Below are 21,569 nucleotides of genomic sequence, written 5' to 3'. Positions count from 1 at the left end.
CAGAGTGTCTCAGAAGTAAAGATGGGCAGAAGTTCACCAATCTGTCAAACTATTTTAGAATAATGTTCCTCAACGTGAATTGCAAAGACTTTAAATATATCCTCCTCTAACGTACATAATATCAAAATATTCAGAGACTGGAAAAATCTTTGTATGCAAGGAACTATGCCAAATCCCAATATTGGTTGCCCATGATATTTGGGCCCTCGGACTGCATTGCATTAAAAACCAGCACGATTCTGGTGTGGACATCACTGCATGGGCTCGGGAGAGCTTCCTAAAATCACGGTCTGTGAATACAGTTCGCTGTGCCATTCAAAAATGAAAGGTAGAGCTCTATCATGCAAAGAAGAAGCCAGATCTGAACATCATCCAGAAACACAGCCGTCTTCTCTGGGCTAGAGCTGGTTTAAAATGGTGTGTTGTAAAGTGGAAAACGTTTTGTGTGGTCAGACTAATGGAAATTTGACGTTCCGTTTGGCAAACAACATGGGACTAAAGAGGACAGGGACCATCCGTCTTGTTAGCCAGGCAACTTGCCATCTGAAAAGGCACCATCAGTGCTGAAAGATTTATGCAGGTTTTAGAGCAGCATATGCTGCCATTCGGACAATGGGCTGGATTCAGGTAGAATTGCGCTATTTTTACGGAGGCGCAGGGCACCGTTTTTGCCCTGCGCCCCGCAAATTTACTGCGCTGCCCTTGATTCACGGAGCAGTAGCAATTGCGTGGGCGCGCCAGCAAAATGCCCGGCGTAAGCGCGCGCAATTTAAATGATCCCGTAGGGGGCGGGAATCATTTAAATTAGGCGCGTTCCCGCGCCGATCGTAGAGCGCATGCTCCGTCGGGAAACTTTTCCGACGTGCATTGCGGCAAATGACGTCACAAGGACGTCATTTGCTTCAAAGTGAACGTGAATGGCGTCCAGCGCCATTCACGAATCACTTGCGCAAACTATGTAAATTTGAAATTTTGCGACGCGGGAACGACGGGTATACGTAACATTGGCTGCTTCTGCTAATAGCAGGGGCAGCCTTACGCGAAAACCGCCGTACGTAAACAACGTAAATTGCGTACGCAGGGCTCGCGCAACGGTGTGAATCGGCGTTAGTATGCAATTTGCATACTATACGCTGAGCACAACGGGAACGCCACCTAGCGGCCATCGCAAGAATGCAGCCTAAGATATACGGGCATAAGAGCCTTATGCCGCGCATATCTTAGGCTGCAGTCGGCGTAACGAGGTTCCTGAATCAGGAGCATTCGTTACGCCGGGGCAAGTAAGCAATTGCGCTGTGTAACTTATGGTTACACAGGCGCAATTGCTTCTTGAATCCAGCCCAATGTCTTTTTCAGGGAAAGCCTTCCATATTTCAGCAGGACAATGCTAAACTGCATACTGCATCCATGACAACAGCGTGGCTTTGTAGTTGAAGAGTCTGGGTGCTTAATTGGCCTGCCTGCAGTCCAGGCCTTTCACTTTGGCATGGCAAATAACTTGCGGCGCCTTTACCTTAACATGCAGATCCCCACTGATAACCAGGGGCAAAGAGCTATCCTCTCGCTAGACGCCGCAAAGGCTTTTGATAGTGTTGAGTGGGAGTATTTATGGCAAGTACTGGGAAAGTTTAATTTTGGAGGGAGTATTATTTCTTGGATTAAACTACTGTATAAAGCACCAAAGGCCTACATTAGGATAAATAATACCCTTTCGCCCTCCTTTGATCTATACAGGGGAACAAGACAGGGTTGTCCCCTGTCCCCCCTGCTTTTCGCCGCCCTGGCCATAGAACCCTTGGCGGCTGCCAAAAGGGGTAATTCAGACATTAGGGGATTCAAACAGGGAGAACTCGAGGATAAACTGGCACTATATGCTGACGATGCGCTTCTGTTTTTGGGCGACACGTCGGCTTCCCTGATTAGCCTCATGGAGCTGGTTCACACCTTTGGAACTTTCTCCGGCTTTAAAATAAATTGGGACAAGTCCACACTGCTGCCCCTGGTTCCGCTGTTGGGACCCTTGCCGTAGATTGCTAGCCAGATTAAAGTAGTGGATAAATTCAAGTATCTAGGCGTTATGGTCCATCCTAATTTAGATCAATATGTCAAGTTGAATATAGAACCGATTCTTAAAAAATTTCAGGAAAAAACAACTAGTTGGATCAGGTTGCCGCTGTCTGTTGGGGCGTTGCAACCTGATCTGGAACCCTCAGATACTTTATATGCTTCACAATGCCCCTACCTGGATCCCTATCCATGTGTTTAAGAGATGCAACACCATATATCGGGCACTAATATGGCGCAAACCGGTCCCGAGAATTAAATTGGAAACCTTACAGGAGATGAAGGACTCGGGAGGGTTAGCAGTACTGAACCCATTTTATTATTTTATGGCGGCCCAGTTACAACACTTAACAGGGTGGTTGCGGCCGGAAACCTCGGATCCCATTTGGAACATAGTGCGTACAAAGCTGTCTGAGGATAACCTGGTGGAGTGTAAAGAGGCGGGCGAACTAGGTTCTGAGACCCAATACCCCACGCTCGTACTTATAGATAAGATATGGAACAAAACTGTATATGCCTTTTATTAAAGCATTGAATTTGAAGCATCTAAGGCCTTGTACACACGAGAGGATATCCGCTGGAAACGGTCCGCCGGACCGTTTCCAGCGGATAAATCCTCTGGCGGATTTGGATCTGATGACTGTACACACCATCAGATCGAAATCCCCGCGGAATACATCCGCGGTGACGTGGCCGCGGCGACGTGCGCGACCCTGGAAGGTAAATACTTCCACGCATGCGTCGAATCATTACGACGCATGCGAGGGATGGGAGCGGACGGACTGATCCGGTGAGTCTGTACAGACGACCAAATCAGTCCGCTGGACTGGATTCCAGCGGATAGATTTCTTAGCATGCTAAGAAATTTTTATCCGCTGGGAATCCGTCAGCTGGATTTTTATCCGCCTGAAAATGTCCGCTAGGCCGTACACACGACCGGATCTATCTGCTGAAACTGATCCGCGGATCAATCCCAGCGGATCGATCCGGTCGTGTGTACGGGGCCTTACTGTGTTGTGCCTATAAAGTCCATCTGCCAAACCTACCAATTTTAACATTTCTACAACATTACTCCAGTTTCAGGGTATGACTAATGGCTGCCTTTAGAGCCATCAGTAGGAAAGTTTTCTGGGCCATCTTGGTAGTGGCATTATTGCCCCTTGTACAGCTTGTGTACCTGATCCAATATATATAATACTCGCGTATACTGAAAAATAAAATTGTTATGGAAAAAAATGACAACACACTTTTTGTTTCCTAAACACTTTTTTTTTTTTTTTTTTTTACCATTTCAGTGTCGTGAGCTGTATTATTGCGTAAAGGAGAGCATGGAACGAGCAGCAGCACGGCAGCAAAGCATTAAACCAGGTGAGCTCACAATTCTTTATCTATATATACACTCGCTGAGACTGCCATCAATCAAGGCAGCTGGCAGATCCCAACTTGGAAGTCGAGATGACGCGCTGCCCCGACTGATGGCAGTGACGTCAGCAGAGAGCGGACTTCAGACCGCTCTCTACTGAAAACGGGTCAAAGGATTGCAAAACTAATTGCACTCCTGTGACCCTGAGGAGAAGCCCAGCCTAAAAAACTCAGGCTGGACTTCTTTTTCCTTTTAACTAAATTTACAAAGCAGTGAATGTGTTTTAACCAGATGTTCACTACAGATGAATCTTCCTTGTGCGTGTGTTTTTAAAGGATAAGTTCACCTTTCGTAACATGTTACACCCATATTCAGGCTGTGTCACCTTACAAACGGACCAGCCCCCGCACACCTCTGATCCCCCAAACTGACCACAAGCGGGGATCTTCTCCCCCCCGATGGGCCACCTCACTCATTCCGTGTTCTGTGGATGAAAAACTACAAGGTCTGGCAGCCTTTTGCGGCTGTCAGCTTGTAGTTTTCAATGAACTACCACGGTGCTGTGGTCATTCTCTCTTCCTGTTAGATTGTATCTGCTTGCCTGTACGGGATGTACGGCCACCACAGATACAATGACAGACCTGCGGGAACCCTGCATGGCACCAGAGATCTGCTGATTGCTGGTACAATGCTTTAGACGCTCCAGAAAAAAATAATAATGCAAATTCTTTTTTTTTTTACCTGCATATGTGTTTTTATTATATTTTGTTAAAATGTGAACTTCTCCTCTTAAATTGCATTGTATAATTAACCACCTGTGAATGTCACATTCACTTTTATTTAAATACGCTCCTAATTTGCATACAATTTTTTGAATGGTTTAACGGTCTTTTTTTTTATATATCTTTAAAGCGGAGTTCCACCCAAAAATGGAGCTTCCGCTTTTTGGAACCCTCCCCCCTCCTATGTCACATTTGGCACCTTTCAGGGGGGAGAAGATACCTGTATAATACAGGTATTTTGCTCCCACTTCCGGGCATAGATACCCGAGCCACCTGTGGGTATCTACGCCTTCTCTGCGTCCCCCCTGCTGTCTTCTGGGAGACACACAGAAACCAGTGGGACCACGCAGCGCGAGTCGTGCATGTGCAGTAGGGAACCAGGAAGCTCGGCTTCGGGTGCCGACATCGCGGGTGCCCTGGAAAGGCAAGTGTCCTTATTATTAGGTCGGCAGCTGCAGTATTTATAGCTGCTCACTTAAAAAAAAACAAAAAAAAAACGGCGGAACTCCGCTTTAAGAGAAAAAATATATTTGTATAAAAAATGAAAACAATTCTGCAAACTGAGGGCTTATTTGATCAGGGAAGCCTTCAGCCTCAAAGCTGACCGTGTTTACATGATTGTTAACTACTAACTGGTTCCTGGTGGTCAGCGGTACAGCTGGGATTAAGCTGCACAAAGTGTCAGTTACTGGTGACGTTTATGAACGGATCCCCAGCACAAGGCATTATGCTAAGAAACTTTATATATAGTTTGAATGAGATAAAAGGTTAAGTAATTTATAACCTTTTTTTACAGGCCCAGAGCTTGGTGGTGAGTTCCCTGTTCAAGACATGAAGACTGGGGAAGGGGGTCTTCTTCAGGTGACCTTGGAAGGGATAAATCTGAAATTCATGCACAGTCAGGTATGAGGGGAGGGTGAATGTGGAGGGGAGTATGACTTAGGGAGTGTGCGGTGTGCTTGTTCGTAGGGATGGGCGAGAGAGGGGACTCCAGCATTGTAATATGTGGATTTAGAAGCGATCACGTAGCTGGTTCGTCTGTCCAAGTCCAGTAACATTATGTGCTTTGTGTTCCATAAGCTGTGTTTTTATTCCCATAAACCCATTATGTGTGTAAAGTGTTTTTTTGCAGTGTAGTCATGTCGGGGGCCAGGGTGGGCAACATGTAAGTGTTGGGGGGGATATAAGTGTGCAAGTTGCAGTGTGCCGGGTACCCCTAATTCTTGAGCTCCCCTCTGTCTCAGTCTGTGTTTTTCTCTGCTTGCTGTAGCTGTGTGACACATGTGCCGTTTCTCGCTGTCTCTGCTCCATGCTGCCCTCTGCCTGCCGGGGGGTGGGTGGTGTCTGGCGCTGTCTCTTTGTAACCCCCTCCCTGGCTCAGGCTGACCTCTCCCAGTGCTGACCCTCCATACACAGCTCATCCACAGGTCACCCAGGGGCAGAATGTAATCCTTCTGGTCACCACGGTTGCCTTCAAGTCATCACAAGGTCACCCAGGGCTCCGCAGGTCATTTTTAGGGATCATTCGGTTCTTCATCTCATAGTAGAACAATCTGGAGGAAAGGATGGAACCGAAGAAATCGGTGTCAAAGGTCTTCAGTGCATCCGCTGGCTACAAAAAGTTAAAAGAAAAAGGACACCTGGAAAAAAAAAAACTACACTGACACTGCAAGACACCAATAAAAGCCAGTGATGCCCCCCCTTCAATGCATTCTGAGCAAGGCCTGCGCTCCGTGCTGGGTGAGGAGCAGGGATGGATTTGATAACGGGGCTGCTTTTTTCCTGGCCTCCCCGTGTTGATGTCTTGGTCTGGGCTGTGTGTTGCGGGGGTATTAGGAAGTGAGGGGAGGTATGGTCTCACTGTGTCACTAACAGTCTCATTTCTCTCCCACGCTCACTCCTCCTGCAAGGAGCGGAAGGTACTCACTCTGCCGCCATCTTTGCTTCTCGCTGCTCTCTCCCCTTCCTCCGTTAGTTTTTTGAGCTGTCTGTGCTACCCCCCCCTCCCCCCCTCTCCCTCCGTCTGACCTCCAACACTTTTTCCCCCCCGGCTTTAGTTATGGTTTACCTCCTGATATTTTGCTGTGTTAGGGTACGTCTTCCCATTACTCCAAAGCTGTTTTTTCCCCTTTTCACACATCAGTCTGTTACAGAAATGTTGTGACCACCAGTGGAAATCCTGGATATGAAAAATTAACCAGTGCCTTCTGTCTCTCTCCCTTTCCCTCAAATCTCTCTCCTGATTCCCTTCCTCTCTTCTATTCTCCTCTCTTCTCCTCTCCTGATTCCCCTCCTCGCTTCTCCTCGCTTCTCCTCGCTTCTCCTCGCTTCTCCTCGCTTCTCTTCTCTCCTCTCCTCTCCTGATTCCCTTCCTCTCTTCCTCCTCTTCCTCTCTTCCTCTTCTTCTTCTCTTCCTCTTCTTCTTCTCTTCCTCTTCTTCTTCTCTTCCTCTTCTTCTTCTTCTCTTCTTCTTCTTCTTCTTCTCTTCTTCTTCTTCTTCTCTTCCTCTTCCTCTTCCTCTTCCTCTTCTTCTTCTTCTCTTCTTCTCGTCTTTTCTTCCTCTCGTTCTCTTCCTATCCTTCTTCTCTTCTTCTCTTCCTCTCGTTCTCTTCCTATCCTTCTTCTCTTCTCCTGATTCCCTTCCTCTCTCTTTTCTTTTCCTGATTCCCTTCCTCTCTCTTCTCTTCTCTTCTCTCTCCTCTCCTCTCCTGATTCTATTCTCTTCTCTATTTTCTCTCTCCTCCATTATGTCTCTTGTCCTCACTTTCTCCACCTCTGTTACTTTTTTTTATTTTTTTCCTTGTCCCTCTTTTCCTCTGTACCTTTTTTTTTTTCCTTCCCTTTTTTCTGTCCCCTCTCTCCTCCAGGTTTTCATACAGCTGAATCACATTAAAAAGTGTAACACTGTACGGGGCGTCTTTGTCTTGGAGGAATTTGGTAAATACCATCATTGTGCTGCTGGGTCTGTATTGCCATGGCAGTAACTCAGAAAACGGGTCCCCCCCCCCAGAGCGCCCTCTAGTGCTGTAGAAGAGAATGAGATTTAGGGAGCCGTGGAGAGGGCTTTAAGGGGGTATCTGAGTTACTGCTGTATAACATTCTCCATCTGCTTATGGCAGCTCTGAAAACCTTCCTTCTCCAGATCAGGTAACATGCTACGTCAGCTAAGTGTCTATAGGCACACAGGTAGATTGCAAATGGTCTTTTTATCTTCAGGTGACTTGAGGAATGTGCCCCCCCCCCTCTATTATTTTAAGTGCTAGGAAGAATATACATGAAACATTTTTATGCAAGTAAAATTTAATATTCTGTGTGAATATTTAATATTTACCATTTTCAGGCAGTAAGTTGGGCAGTTTAGTCACTCCTGCGAAGTCATTTTACTGCTATGCTGTAAATTGTCTGTAACTCAATCTCCTGCTTTTCAGAACTCGCACACCTCTAAGCAAGTTCAGTGTTAATAAGTAAACTAAAACATTTTAGTCGACTAAATTAATACTATTTTAGTCTGCCAAAATACAACTAAAACAACTGCGATGACTAAAATAATTACGATGACTAAAATGCGACTAAAATGCCATTTTAGTCAAAAGACTAAGACTAAAACTAAATTGAAATTTGACTTCAAAATTAACAGGGGTCTGTAGTGCATGTTCATACTTCAATCCCATAAATAATATATCATATTGGATTTTTCACTCCAGCAGTATATAATGAGTTTGGAAATTGTAGAGAATTGTTAACTAATGCATTACAATTTAATTACACCCATTAGATTTTAGTAGACTAAAATATAGTGGAAATTTTAGTCGACGGGCGTTTTTGTTTGATGCAACAGAACGTTTTTATTTGATTTTTTTTTTTTGTCATTTTGAATAGAGTAAGTGTGGGTTATGACCCCTGTAATTCGAACCATCTGTAACTGGCCTAACCTGCTACAGTATAGAGTTTCCTGGTTTGGTAAATAGCGGCTCAAAGATATCCCCCCCAAGCATATCCTATTTTGCACTCTGGAGTGCTTCTTAGTAGGGTGCAGTGAATTTCAGGATGTGCTGGGAGCGTGCCTCGGTGCTGCATTTTGCAGAAGCTTAAACCGGCATATTTTAGGCTTTGGGGTGGCCTGAAGTGTCTTGCAGCTGCAGATTGTAAAAGCATTTATAGCGATTGTCACCCGAGGTTTACTTTTGTAAATTAAGCCTAATGACAAATCTAAATTAACAGATCTGTAGAAGCATTCTAGTTAAAGGCAAAGTAATTAATAAATGTTGCATGAGAATAGATGGAAGCCAGGAGCTTAAAGTCACCTGAAGGTGGAAAATCCATTAAAGAGTGTAGGTGGTGCTACAGTACTTACCAGTGGCCACTTCTAGACTCGCCACCCCCTCCAAAGCAAGAGGGGTGTCATTGTATATACAAAAAGTGGTGTGAAATTGTGAATTTAATGCAGTTGGCTCAAGTAAAAAATGTTAAGGTTTACAACAGGATCCCTGTATTGTAGCCATATACTGTCTCTGCAGTAAGAGCAATGGTTAGGATAAGTTTTAATTTATGTGGTTTTGTTTTTGTTCTGTTCTGAAAGCACCCAAATTGGTAAAGCAAATCTTTACTTCTAATTAGATAATTATTCATAGTTTATAATACAGACTATTTAATGCAGAGGGTGCAAATAACTCTTTTTGGATGTCTTCTAGCAGTGGTCATAAACCCTGTCCTCAGGACCCACTAACAGGCAAGATAACTGAAATACATGACAAGTGATATAATTTGCTGCTCAGTGATTGCAGTATTCTAGTCTGCATCTCCCCAAGGTAATGCATAAAATTTGGCCTGTTAATGGGCCCTGAGGACAGGGTTGATGACCACTGTTCTAGAGCACCCAGCAAGTCCTGCACCTCGGGGAGCTCTGTCATGGAAATATAAATTGAGCTGCCTCACTGTTGGTGTGTGAATGTTATATGGGTGACCTCCGAGTTCAGCAGTGGAGCTTAAGATTTAGTTGGGGTCAGGCAAAGGGCCAGATTCTTAGCCAAATTTGATCTTTGCACAATGCAATTCCCTGAGTTTCAAAGCTCCCAGGACATATCTAAATTAGAACTTTAGTCAGAAAATGAAGTCCTGAAGGATCACTTCAGACTGTCCCCTTTTGCAGGTATAGCTATGTAAAACATAAAAAATTTGTGTCTTTACGGTTTAATATCCAGTAATGCACTGTCTCACCCTGCTCTGCACATGCTTAGTTGCTGTCTATTCTCGGCACTGTGCCTAAAAACAAAGCCACTAGAGGCTGAACTGCTGACAGCTTCAAGAGTTACTGTTGCTGAAGGGGAAAAAAATCAACCGGAAAGACCCAGACTGCTGAGAAAACACAGTATAGGGATAGAGATGGAGAAAAGAAAAGCGGAAGAGGTGACAGGCCAAACTCTGCTGCCAGGGAGACAGAAAAGAGTTTAATTTACAAGAATAGTGACCTACCTCCCTGATATTCTCTCAATTCTCCCTCATTGGCAGCCCGTGAACTTCAGCACTATAAAGCTTCAGTCAACCTTCCTCTCTTAGGCTAACTGCATGTGAATCGTACAGGAACCGCACCACTTTCCTGTTCAATTCACATGCGATTTAGTTCGGTGTGATTTGAGCCCATTCATTTTGGGTGAGCTCAAATCATACCGCACCGCATCGCACTAAAGACATGCATGCAGCAATTTTCGAACCGCACTGCAACTTGTACCATGCGATCTGGTGGCAGAAAATGCGACCTGCTTTTGGGGTGTCATTAAGATTGCACTGACGCCCCCTGCAGATCGCAAGGGCAGTGTGATTTGAATGTGGTGCTGGAAAGTCTCAGAGCACTGCATCCATGTAGACCACACACTAGGCATTTGTATACCCCATGGGTTCGTAGCAAAGTAACTGATTCTCTTCAACTATTAAGATGAGATTGGATAGATCTTCAGGTTAACGAGATAATCCCTATATTTAATAGTTAACTGTAGTGTAAAAACCTCTCTAATCTTTCAAGAAACGTGGCACATTCATCTGGCATTGAATAATTATCATTTATTACTATGATCAGAGTGTTCATACTGATGATGCTGAAGTGTGTGCCTCAACATTATCACATCTTTATAATTTCACCTACAACATGTTTGACAATGTCCATATTAAGTGTACCTGTTTCAATGTGTGTGAATATTGACTGACAATTTGTCTGCCTGCCCATATACTTCTATCCATCCCCATCTATCTGTATATTGCTTTATTTGAAGTAGTGGCTAAGACGACTTATGTTAAAGGTAACCTGTACTCCATTAAAATATTAAAAATCATTCCTGAGAGCAAACCCCGAAGAGTGCCTTATAGCACCTTTTATTACCCAGTAAAGATTATTCTGTGCTCCTCTCTGGTTTAGTTTCTTTTTGATCCTGGGCCTGATTTTACCCGGATTTTTAGGTAACTAGACCACCCTAGTGACCAATAAGGGTGTGTTCATTGTACAGTGTAATGGCACTTGGCAGGGCTTAGGCAGGCCATGGGTTGCAGGAAAGAAATTTGCACGATTCCCCCATCAACACAGACAGGAATGCCTCCTGCCGAGCAACTGTCATCTCCCGGAGGGGGAAGCTGTCCCTACCGGGAGAAGACGGTGATTATCGCAAGCGGGTATAGCAGCTTCTATCGATAATCGCAAGAGAATCCAGAAGGCTGGTTTTACCCAAGTTGATCGTTCAATCAACTTGGTGCATTCAGCCTGCCTATTAACGATTCAAATCTTGGCCGGTTCCTGCTGAACCAGCTGAAATTCAAACCGTGTATGGCCGGCCTTAGTCATGACGTCAGATTTCAGCAACAAGTAAAGCAAATCAGAAAGAGGCACATAAGTGGTCTCCCTGACCAATAAAGGCAATGGCAGACATTTTGTGGTGTCTTCGCATAGGCAGATATTAGTTCTTTAGAGGTAAAAGCGGGACTCTATGCTGTGTAAACAATGAAAAAGAAACACAAACGCCACCTAAGTGTAGTGGTTTAATCACACTGAATTGCACTAAAATCAGGCAACTCTCAGAAACTGTGCAGGAGTAGAGCTCATCTGTCTTCCCATACCGGGTGTCTGGTTCATATGCTCCGGCTGTGATCAGAGAGGGCACTGTGCGTTCCTGTGTAGTGTCCCCGGCCAAGGTACTACAGGCTTCTGGGTACAGCACAAGAGGCAGACTTGATATCACTGATGCTGCTGCTTGGGTGTGTCTACACGTTTGCAGAGCATGGGTGCTCCATTCCTTAGGCCATACGTACTCAATGTCATGTGAGGTATTTAAGGGCACCAGCGGCCTAAAACACCCAGCCAGTCAGACAACTGTCTAAGTGGATTTCCACTTTCCTCTCACTTCCTGTTGCCTCTGTGGGACAGGAAGTGAGTCGAAGCACCTCAGCTAAACAGATGGTAATAAATAAACTGGCAGGGGTTTTAATCCCTTCCACACTTAATCAAAAATGAAATAAAAACTGGGCTATAAATAAAATAAACCTACAATTGGAAAACGGAGTACAGGTTAACTTTTAGATCTGATTGTTGATACTGGGACCCAGAACTCTAACAATTAACCTCCATTATAATTGACCAGTTTGCTGTAAATTGTTGGTCACTGGTGCTCAGCTATGAACCTCAAGACCCCCTAACAGTACCTGTAGTGTTTTTTTTTTTTTTCCCAGACATTGCAGGTTTTCTTTAAAATTTGCTGCTTACATGGGGGTAAAAAGGCCTCACTCAGTATCTTTATTTGCAGTGCAACCCTTCACCTTATGTGATGGCTGGCATAAGACCTAATCCATTCAAACATCCATTCAAACATGCAGAACACGTGTTTTCTTGGTGAAATAGATGGGTTTTTCCACATGTGTAAAATCCATCTGTGTATGGATCGATGTGCGGCTGTGTAGAGAGGTGTTTTGTGGCACATGCAAACATTTATTTTGCTCCATGTGGACTTGATTTTTCATATCATGATTAATGCTTTTCTCCTAAACTTGTTACTAGTCAAAGTATCAGTCCACTCAAACCTCATATGCAAGTACCTTTTTCATTGGGCTTTTACATCTCTCAAATTCTATTATTTCTTTGCTTAAGTTCCCAAGCTGGCTGCAAATAATGATTATGGGCCTATCTCTTCTATTTTTTAATGTATTGTATATTATGGTGGGTATTTCTTAACTAAAGTCCTCAAAACCTACATTAAGCCACCAGGTGGTTGATACCACCCGCCTGTATCTGTATCTGAAATTTCCACCTTGGGTGGCCATTTAATGCCCTTCTGTGTGATAACCGGGAAGACATACAGTGTTAGTGTGTCTTTAAGGATCAGCACTGAGCACCACTGCTGTGATAAATGTGATCTGTTTGTCTGTCTGTGTCCTCCTAACACCTTGTGTTGGCCCAACATAGTCAAGCAGACCTTCTTTTTTCTACTGTAGTAAAGCAGACCGACTTTAGCGCAGACCTTTCTCCATGTGCTTATTCAGAAAGACAGACTGTAATAAGGCATAGCAACTAATCAGAATTTCATTGTTCATTGTTCACTGTTCTTTGTACATTTTTGTTATTGATTCTTTGGACAATTTTATTGAATAAGCTTGTTAAATTGGACCTGTGATGTGCAAACGGTGTCTGCAGCCATAATGTGAGTTGACATAATGTTCAGGCTTCTGAATTACTTGACAGCCCTGAAACATTACTGGTCCTCCTAGTTGCTTTAACATCCAAGCTGATTATTGGTTCAGCCCACATCATGGTAGCTTCTTGTCCAAAGATGGGTCCTCTTTAACTGAAATCTTTAAAGGATCAGTTCACCCTAAAATTATTTTGCCCATTTTATTATGTTGGGCGATCAAATCACACATTGGTTGCTTACATCTCTAAGGAACTCTAGTGGTGACATTTCTGAGCTCTGTGTTCTGCCCACCTGAAATTTTGAGGGGCTCTCACTTTCATTTTGGATCGTATTTTTATTTTTAATTTTTTTATGTAGAATGCAACAGGAGGAACTATCCAGTGGGGCAGAGCACCGAACTCTGTGGAATGTTGTTGCTGGAGTCTTCCATATAAGAAACCCTCCAGTGCCCACTAATGACTAAAAAATCCAATTTATATGAACTGACCCTTTAAATATATCACTGCTTTACGTTAATTTACTCTTGACTAACTGCACAAACACCTAACCTCATTAATCTTGGCTTCAGACATTTTAATTGACTTGCTAATTAGCTACTTGACTGTTGGAAAGGCTTGTAGGCTCTCCTCCTCAATAAGAAAGCTAACCATTGCTGCCTAATTGACCTTGCTTCCCTGGGTGTCATTGTGCTACTTGATTCACTGCTAACATTGTGACCATGTGGTCCTGATTCCCCGTATCATCCTGTCTGTGACCATTCGTCCCCCTGGGTGTTCTCTGTAGGCCCCTGGCTGGGTGTCCTCTCTCCCTCTGGTCTTGTGTTTTTTCTCTCTGTGTTTTTTTGAACTCTGTGTTTTGTCTCTTGGATCCGGTTCTAGTTCCTGAAACTAAAGAAGTGGTGAGCCACCGGTACAAGACGCCCATGGTAAGTAGCCACAATGCAAGCTTGTGACTCCTAAAATGAATGCATGGGGTGAAGCAATGAATGAGTATGCTTTATAAGACTTTATTTTCTATCTTTACATACAACTGGGTGTCAGCGCGTCTGCTGCACTTTTGATCTCTCCAAGTGGGTTCACAGCTTAAAGGATCAGTAAAGATAAAAAAAAAAAAAAATAACAAACATGTTATACTTGCCTCCACTGTGCAGCTCGTTTTGCACAGAGTGTCCCCAAACCTGGTCTTCTGGGGTCCCGAACTCGCATGGTGGAAAGCTCTTGCGGGCACGCTCCCGTGATGCCGACTGTATCACCCTGCACGCCGCGTCATTGGACGTGACTGACAGCAGCGCCAGCCAATGGCTGCACTGCTTTCAACCCATCCAGTGTAGCCAATCCATGGCCAGGCTGAGAACTGAGGAGGATGACAGGGGTGAGCGTGGGACTTTCGAGGGGTCAGGTAAGTAAAACGGGGGCTGGGGGGAGCGGTACTGTCGGATGTTTTTTCACCTTCATGTATAGGATGCATTTAGGTGAAAAAACATTTACCTTTACAACCCCTTGAATGTGACGTGAGCTACACACTGCCGAGGGAACCATTGGATAGGATGACAACAAACACTGTTCTGTTCTTTCTGTAACATTGTCACCCTTGCTGCCACCGTAGCTGCCTATGGAAATTATGTAAAACCCTGCTCAGCCCCTCCCACTGCCTCCATCTTTATTTAGCAGGGCTTGCAGAAGATTTGGTAAGTGCTTTACTAAGGCAGGCCGTAGATAATGCCGATTTCCATGGTTGCCAGAAAGGAATTCACACTATTGCCCCCCCCCCCCCCCCCCAATTAAAGTGGTTGTAAAGCCACAAAAAAAACACTGCTAGACAAAGGCATAATGAGCTAGTATGCATAGCATACTAGCTCATTATGAATTACTTACCTTAGATCGAAACCCCCGCAGCTATCGTACACCGCTTCGGCCGGCGACATCGCTCCAGAAGTTACTAACGTCAGTAACGGCATACTAGCTAAAGCAACGGGGCGGAAACTTTGGAAGTATGCAGATCTGACATCACTGGCTGCATATTCCTGGTTCATTTTGAGAAAATCTTGGCTAGGTTACGAGCTTTCCGTAGTCAACCCTGGTCTAGTTTTTTCAGATTGGAATGAGGGAGCTAAATATACAGCATTCCCCTCTTTTCACACATGCAGTGCCGGTACTAGGTCATCCAGCGCAAAGAGGCCAAACCCCTGATTTTGACAGTAGGGCTGCAACTAACGATTATTTTCATAATCAATTAGTTGGCCGATTATTGTTTCGATAAATAACCTTAGAAAAAAAAAGGTAATTTTGCTGCAATTTGCATTTTTTATATAATTTTTGGCCACTCTATTGTTGGGCAGATTAAAAAACACAAATTGCCGCAAAAACGCATTTCATACTTTTCTGCAGCTTCTCCATTGAAGTATATTGAACCAAAAAAAACAAAATAGTACAGTTTTGCATTAAAAAGTCCTTGCCCTTTCCAAATGCGCAGCAGCTGAAAAAAGTACACTGACTTGGGCATGGTGAGGCGGCAATGGGCCCGGTGAGGCTGCAATGGGCCCGGTGAGGCTGCAATGGGCACAGTGAGGCTGCAATGGGCACAGTGAGGTAGCAATGGGCACAGTGGCAATGGGCACAGTGAGGTAGCAATGGGCACAGTGGCAATGGGCACAGTGAGGCTGCAATGGGCACAGTGAGGTGTGAAAATGGGCATTGTTGACCCTCTTTTCCGCTTACAGTAGCTGCTGCATTCTCACCCTAGGCTTATATTTGATTCAATACGTTTTCCCAGTTTTTTTGGGTAAAATTAGGTCCTCGGCTTATACTAGAGTAAATACGGTCATTTTTTACTGTGGGACAGTGAAAGTAATATTTACAGTAGAGATTTGCTCTTTTTTGTACTATAAAGGGCTAATTTTTAGTTTTTTTAACCCCATTATGTTACTGTTCGATTAATCGATTATGAAAATGGTAATCGATTCATTTAATAATCGATTAGTTGTCGATTAATCGATTAGTTGTTTCGGCCCTATTTGACAGCTTGTGAAAAGTGTTCTGTTGAATTCTGTGTCCTCGCTGGAGGAATTTCCAATTGCTTCCAGCACCGACGGGGAAGGAGGGGTACCTCCCAAATGTGGACACACACACACACACACACACACACACACACACACACGTGGCAGTGAATACCAAACAGGGGTTCTATGCCTTCCCTACCCTGTCCAAAACTAAAAATACATTTTTCACTAGAACTGGGCTTGATGTCCCTTGGAAGCGAGCAGTCCACAAATACATTGATGCTGTGGTTGTAGTATCATATCTCTTGGGTGATGTAAAGGTAGTTGGGCTGCGTTATTCAATGAGAACCTCTGTGACAGGATCACTTATCCCGGTTAAGTGGACAGTAGCCTTACGTTTGGCTCCAGCCACCCATATGGTGGGTCCATTATGGGAAGATGATACTAGTGATGTCGGCTTGGGTTGGTAATTGCAGCAGAGGGTAAATGAAGCCTCGGAAGAGATTTATGGGCGGCCAGCGTGAAAATAGCAACGTCTAAAGTGCTTTATTGCCCAACTGAATGAAGTGATGACAGCCATTATGTAGTCTAACTAGATGTCATCACTGCGCTGTCAGACATGACGCTGTCACACATGTCCTTTTAGAATGTGTACATCAGGCTAAATTTAAAGGCTGTTGCTCAACATAAAAGTCCCCAGCCCTTTATTTAGAGGCAAGTGTGCCCTGTGATCTGATAGGCCATCGATCCTCTCTATGCCTTCCTCTGCTCTGGGGGCCACCCAGTGTACATCCTGACTTTGCTTCTATTTTTTTAGTTTAATCTTTTAATTTTCATTCTTTTTTCCCCCCCAAAGTATTTTCTTTTCATAATGTCACTCACAAGACACATACAGTAATTTCATATTGAAATGCCTTCTCATTGTCAATTTTCTTGCCGCAAAAGATCAAATTGTAAAAAACCCTTAATGTAAGCCCAGGGAAAAATACATTGATGCTTACAGCATATATTTTAAACTATGCACATGAAAGTACTGTTTTATGAAGCACAATATAAAATGTGAAATTCAGAAGAGATTGATTTCCTGCTGCAAAAAAAACACACATTATATATATATATAATATCTCACACACACACACAGTCAAAAGTATTGGGACACCTGCCTTTACACACATGAACTTTAATGGCATCCCAGTCTTAGTCTGTAGGGTTCAATATGGAGTTGGCCCACCCTTTACAGCTATAACAGCTTCAACTCTTCTGGGAAGGCCGTCCAGAAGGTTTAGGAGTGTGTCTATGGGAATTTTTGATCATTCTTCCAGAAGCGTATTTGTGAGGTCAGGCACTGATGTTGGATGAGAATGCCTGGCTCACAGTCTCCGCTCTAATTCATTCCAAAGGTGTTCGATCAGGTTGAGGTCAGGACTCTGTGCAGGCCAGTCGATTTCCTAAACCCCAAACTCACTCATCCATGTCTTTATGGACCTTTGTTTTGTGCACTGGTGCGCAGTAATGTTGTAACAGGAAGGGGGCGTCTCCAAACTGTTCCCACAAAGTTAGGAGCATGAAATTGTCCAAAATGTCTTGTATGCCTTAAGAGTTCCCTTCACTGGAATAAAGGGGCCAAGCCCAACCCCTAAAAAACAACCCAACACCATAATCCCCCCCTCCACCAAATGATTTGGATCGGTGCACAAAACAAGGTCCATAAAGACATGTTTTTTTACCTCCACTCCTCTTGTTGCTGCAAAGGCAGTATCCGGGGGGTGTACACATAACGTGGACGCAATCCTTTGCATCATGGTCATGGCAGGAATTATGCGTTCTGACGTGATTGGCGGGCAGTACCGCCTTTCGAGCACAACCCTTTTAAGAAAATTTGCCTTTTTTCTTCAGTCTCCTAACAGGTTTAAAGCGGCACCATTTTTTTTTTTACTGGGAAAGGTATGCATGTGGTTGATTTACCAAAGCAAATAGGCTGTTCAATTTCCAGGGAAAGTTGCAGATTGCAATAAAATTTTCCCAAGAGGCGGGATTGTGGTGTGTCCTAGAGCCTGAGACCGGGCCAAGAATGCAAGAAAAGTGATTTGGTTCCAGCCTAGTGCATTATCCCAGTAAAGTTTTATTGTAAAAATGAATCTACTCACAAATGATATGACAGACGGAGCTCATCAAAGTAACAGTTCTTCCACCCACTCTGCGTACGCCTGAGCTTGGGAGGACATCACCTGAACCCTAACTGGCTTATGTGTTTTTACTGAAGTACCCTCTTCCTTGGAGCCAAACCCTCTGCATTGTCCAGCAGTTTGGCTCCGAGGAGGAGGATACTTGCTTTGAAACGCGCAAGCCAGTTGGGGTTCAGGTTAGGGTTGTCCCGATTCCACTTTTTTTTAAGACCGAGTGCAAGTACTGATACTTTTTTCTAGTACTTGCCGATACCGAATACCGATACTTTTTTTTAATGTCATGTGACAGTGGCACATGTGTCAGTATTTATTTTTTATTTTTTTACAAGTTTTATTTTTTACTATTTTTTGTTATGTTATTTTACAATGCTTTCTTAGGGGGGAGTGGATGGTGTTAGTGTGTGTTTTTTATTTTAATTTTAATTTTTTTTTACAATTTTTTTTTATTGTCATTTATTGCAATTTAAAAAAAAATATGTATTTATTTTTAGCCTTGTTGGGGGGCTTTGGTGAGATATCAGGGGTCTTAAAGGGGTTGTAAAGACAAAAATATTTTCCTCTTAAATTAAAGTCTGACAGTAGCTGATAAAGTAAAAAGTAATGTTTTTCATTATAACTAGTTTGATACCTGTTGAAATTGAGCTGTTTTATTCACCTCCGTCACTCCTGAATCCTTATTCTCACTGACTTCCTGGTTTGCGGTGCGCATTCATTCTTGCTACATCACGGCCTAATGGAAACTACAGTTCCCATTAGGCTTATCCTCCATGCCTGTGAGGGATAAGAGAGCATCTTCACGCAGGGCTGTAGTCATAGGGAGGGGGTGAGCACATTCTGCTTTCCACCATGCAAAACGGCTCAGATGCTGGTGGAAAGCAAGTAGAGGAGAGACAGGAAATGGCATTTTCAAACCTGGATTACTGTATTTTGGAGGTCAAAAGGAAAAACGAGGTAAGTGATATTTAAATGCTCTAGCTTACAGCAATCAATTGATCTAATAAAAAACGAACCTTTAGTGTTCCTTTAACAGACCAGAGGATATGGAGGGTGACACAGAGCGAGGAGGGGGACAGCAGCAGCATGGAGGGGGGACACGGAGCGCAGAGGGGGAGAACAGCACGGATGGGGGAACTGGAGGAGGATACAGGGACAGTCAGCGGTGATCGGTGCGGCTTTGGGGGGAGTTACAAGCACCGATCACTGCTGTATCAATTTCACTAAACCAGCTGAAATGGGGGGGGGGGGGGGGGGGGTTGTCCGGGGAGAAGCTGTTAGGCGGTATTGAAATCTACACAGGGAGATCGGTGCTTGTAACTCCTCTCCCCCCCCCCCCCCTGCTGCACCTATCATCCCTGACTGCCCAGGTATCGGGTGAAGCATCGGAGCATTTTATTTTCCCCAAGTACAAGTACTTGGGGAAATGCTTGATATCGGTACTGATACCAGTATCGGTACCGGGACAACCCTAGTTCAGGTGATGTCCCTCCACTCGTTACTTTGAGCTCTATCATATTGTTTGTCAGTAGATTCATTTTTAGAATAAATGTTTCCTGGGATAATGCACTTAGCTGGTGCGCCCTCGGTTTCTTGTGTTTTCCAGTATGTATTGGGGCTTCACCAGTCCTAAGAGGGCAGCAATGCTCTCCAGTTTAGAGACAGATGGGTTTGAAGATCTGATATTAGACCACCCCACCTATGTGTAGGAGGTGATTTTTGCTTTTAAAAGAGATTTGTCAGCCTGAGGCCAGCTTCAATATGAGACTGGAATGGCTGATGATCAGTTTTGCATTGGGGCTTTGTCACTCCAGGCATTCTTCTACATTTGTAAACGGTTCTTTTTTTTTTTTTTTTACAGTTTACTATATAAGGCCCGATATTTGGAGGGTGCTTGTTGCTATGCAGTCTCTCAGTGTTTTCTTTTATCTTTTAACAGGCCCACGAGATCTGCTACTCTGTCCTGTGTCTCTTCTCCTACGTGGCCGCCATCCGAGGAAAGGAAGCGGAGATGAAGAGCAGACCCCCTCGGCCTGTGTCCAGCTGACCTTCCCCTCCACCCCTCTCCAATAACTGATCTGTGACCACACACTGAATGTGCGCTATGCCCCCTCCCCTTCCAGACCGCAGGCTCTGCTGACAGCTATTCCATTTGGCGTTCTGTTGTAACATTCCTCCTGTATACGGAGGCCGCACAGGCTGTAGTGACTTCACTATGTGTTGTAACTGCATTTTACAGAGCCCCCCCCCCCCAACCCCCACCCCAGCTTTAGTGTTGTGTGTTTGTGTGTTTCTGACCTCTGTGCAGTGAATACAACACAACTCTTCCAAGGCAATAGCATTGTTGCACCTCTCAACAGCCCCTGCGTACTTTTGTGCGGTAGTGTTGCGGTCGCCAGCCGCTAGTATAAGGCCTCCCTGGATTTGCGAGACTTGCATTCTAGTTCCCACTCTGAGTGCCGTGTCTGATGTTCAAGCAAAGCATGCTTCAGAGCTCTTCCCACGGACAGAACTAAACCACGTACGGCCATCGTGGGCTTCTAGCATATATAAAAAAGAAAAAAAAAAGTTAACACATTTCGCAGGCAGATGTGGAACCTTATGGTACAGAGTGTAAATATTAAAGTATTTGATGCCCCATTCCAGCCATTGTCCACCACTGCATGGAGAGCACTATGTAAATATCCCGGTCTTTCTTATTTATAGAATTCTGTACAGATCCTGAATGTGCAATAAACTAGCATTCCAATGCTGCTTTGGCTTTTGATTTTTTTTAAGCTTTTTAATGTTAATTTCGTTTTTGGCCACAAGAGGGCAGTGTTTAATAACCAATAAAGCATAGGCTGGGAGAAGGAGATGATAATAAAATAGAACTGTATTCTACTAGTTTTGTCCTCCATGTATGTTGTATTGATGGCCAGAGGTGAACAAAGATTTAGGTCGGGGGTCTCCAAACTTTTCAAAGGGCCAGATTACTGTCCATCAGACTTTGGGGGGGGGGGGCAGATTGTGGCCAGTGGGTGTAGAAAATAACCGAGGCCCAGCATCAATGAGAATAAACAAGGCCTCAGGGTTGGAGGTCAGTAGGAGGAGTAGTGCCCCATCATTGGTATTAGTGGGAGGAATAGTGCCCCATCATTGGTATTAGTGGGAGGAATAGTGCCCCATCATTGGTATTAGTGGGAGAAATAGTGCCCCATCATTGGTATTAGTGGGAGAAATAGTGCCCCATCATTGGTATTAGTGGGGGAAATGGTACCCCATCATGAGAGGAACAGTAACCCGTCATTGTTAGAATGCAAAAAGGGGATTGGATAGGGATTGTAACAGTGCACAAGTATATAGAAACTACAATTATTACTTAAAGCGGAGGTTCACCCTCAAAATTAACTTTTTCGCTAACCTATCTGTAGCCTTAATAAAGGCTTGTAATTTTTTTTTAATGAGTACACTTACCTGTCTTCAGCCGCACTTCCGGGTCTTCTTCCTTGCGGGGAGTGGGCGTGTCGCTCCTTT

At 44.2% G+C, this 21,569-nt stretch overlaps 1 protein-coding gene across 1 annotated transcript in view; it reads left to right on the top strand.

Moving 5' to 3' along the window:
* The window catches only part of MADD (MAP kinase activating death domain), a 149,513-nt gene extending 128,706 nt beyond the window's left edge, over positions 1-20,807 (top strand). The window contains 6 exon segments of the mRNA XM_040328248.1: positions 3,360-3,432; positions 5,006-5,112; positions 6,120-6,128; positions 7,077-7,146; positions 13,754-13,800; positions 19,993-20,807. Of these exon segments, the coding sequence (XP_040184182.1) occupies positions 3,360-3,432; positions 5,006-5,112; positions 6,120-6,128; positions 7,077-7,146; positions 13,754-13,800; positions 19,993-20,100 (414 nt within the window). The 3' untranslated portion in view covers positions 20,101-20,807.
* Positions 20,808-21,569: the final 762 nt, after the last annotated feature.

Source organism: Rana temporaria, chromosome 11, assembly GCF_905171775.1.
Source record: "Rana temporaria chromosome 11, aRanTem1.1, whole genome shotgun sequence".
Classification (NCBI taxonomy): domain Eukaryota; kingdom Metazoa; phylum Chordata; class Amphibia; order Anura; family Ranidae; genus Rana; species Rana temporaria.
Note: the sequence above shows the minus strand (reverse complement) of the source record. Positions and strands in the feature narration are given on the sequence as shown.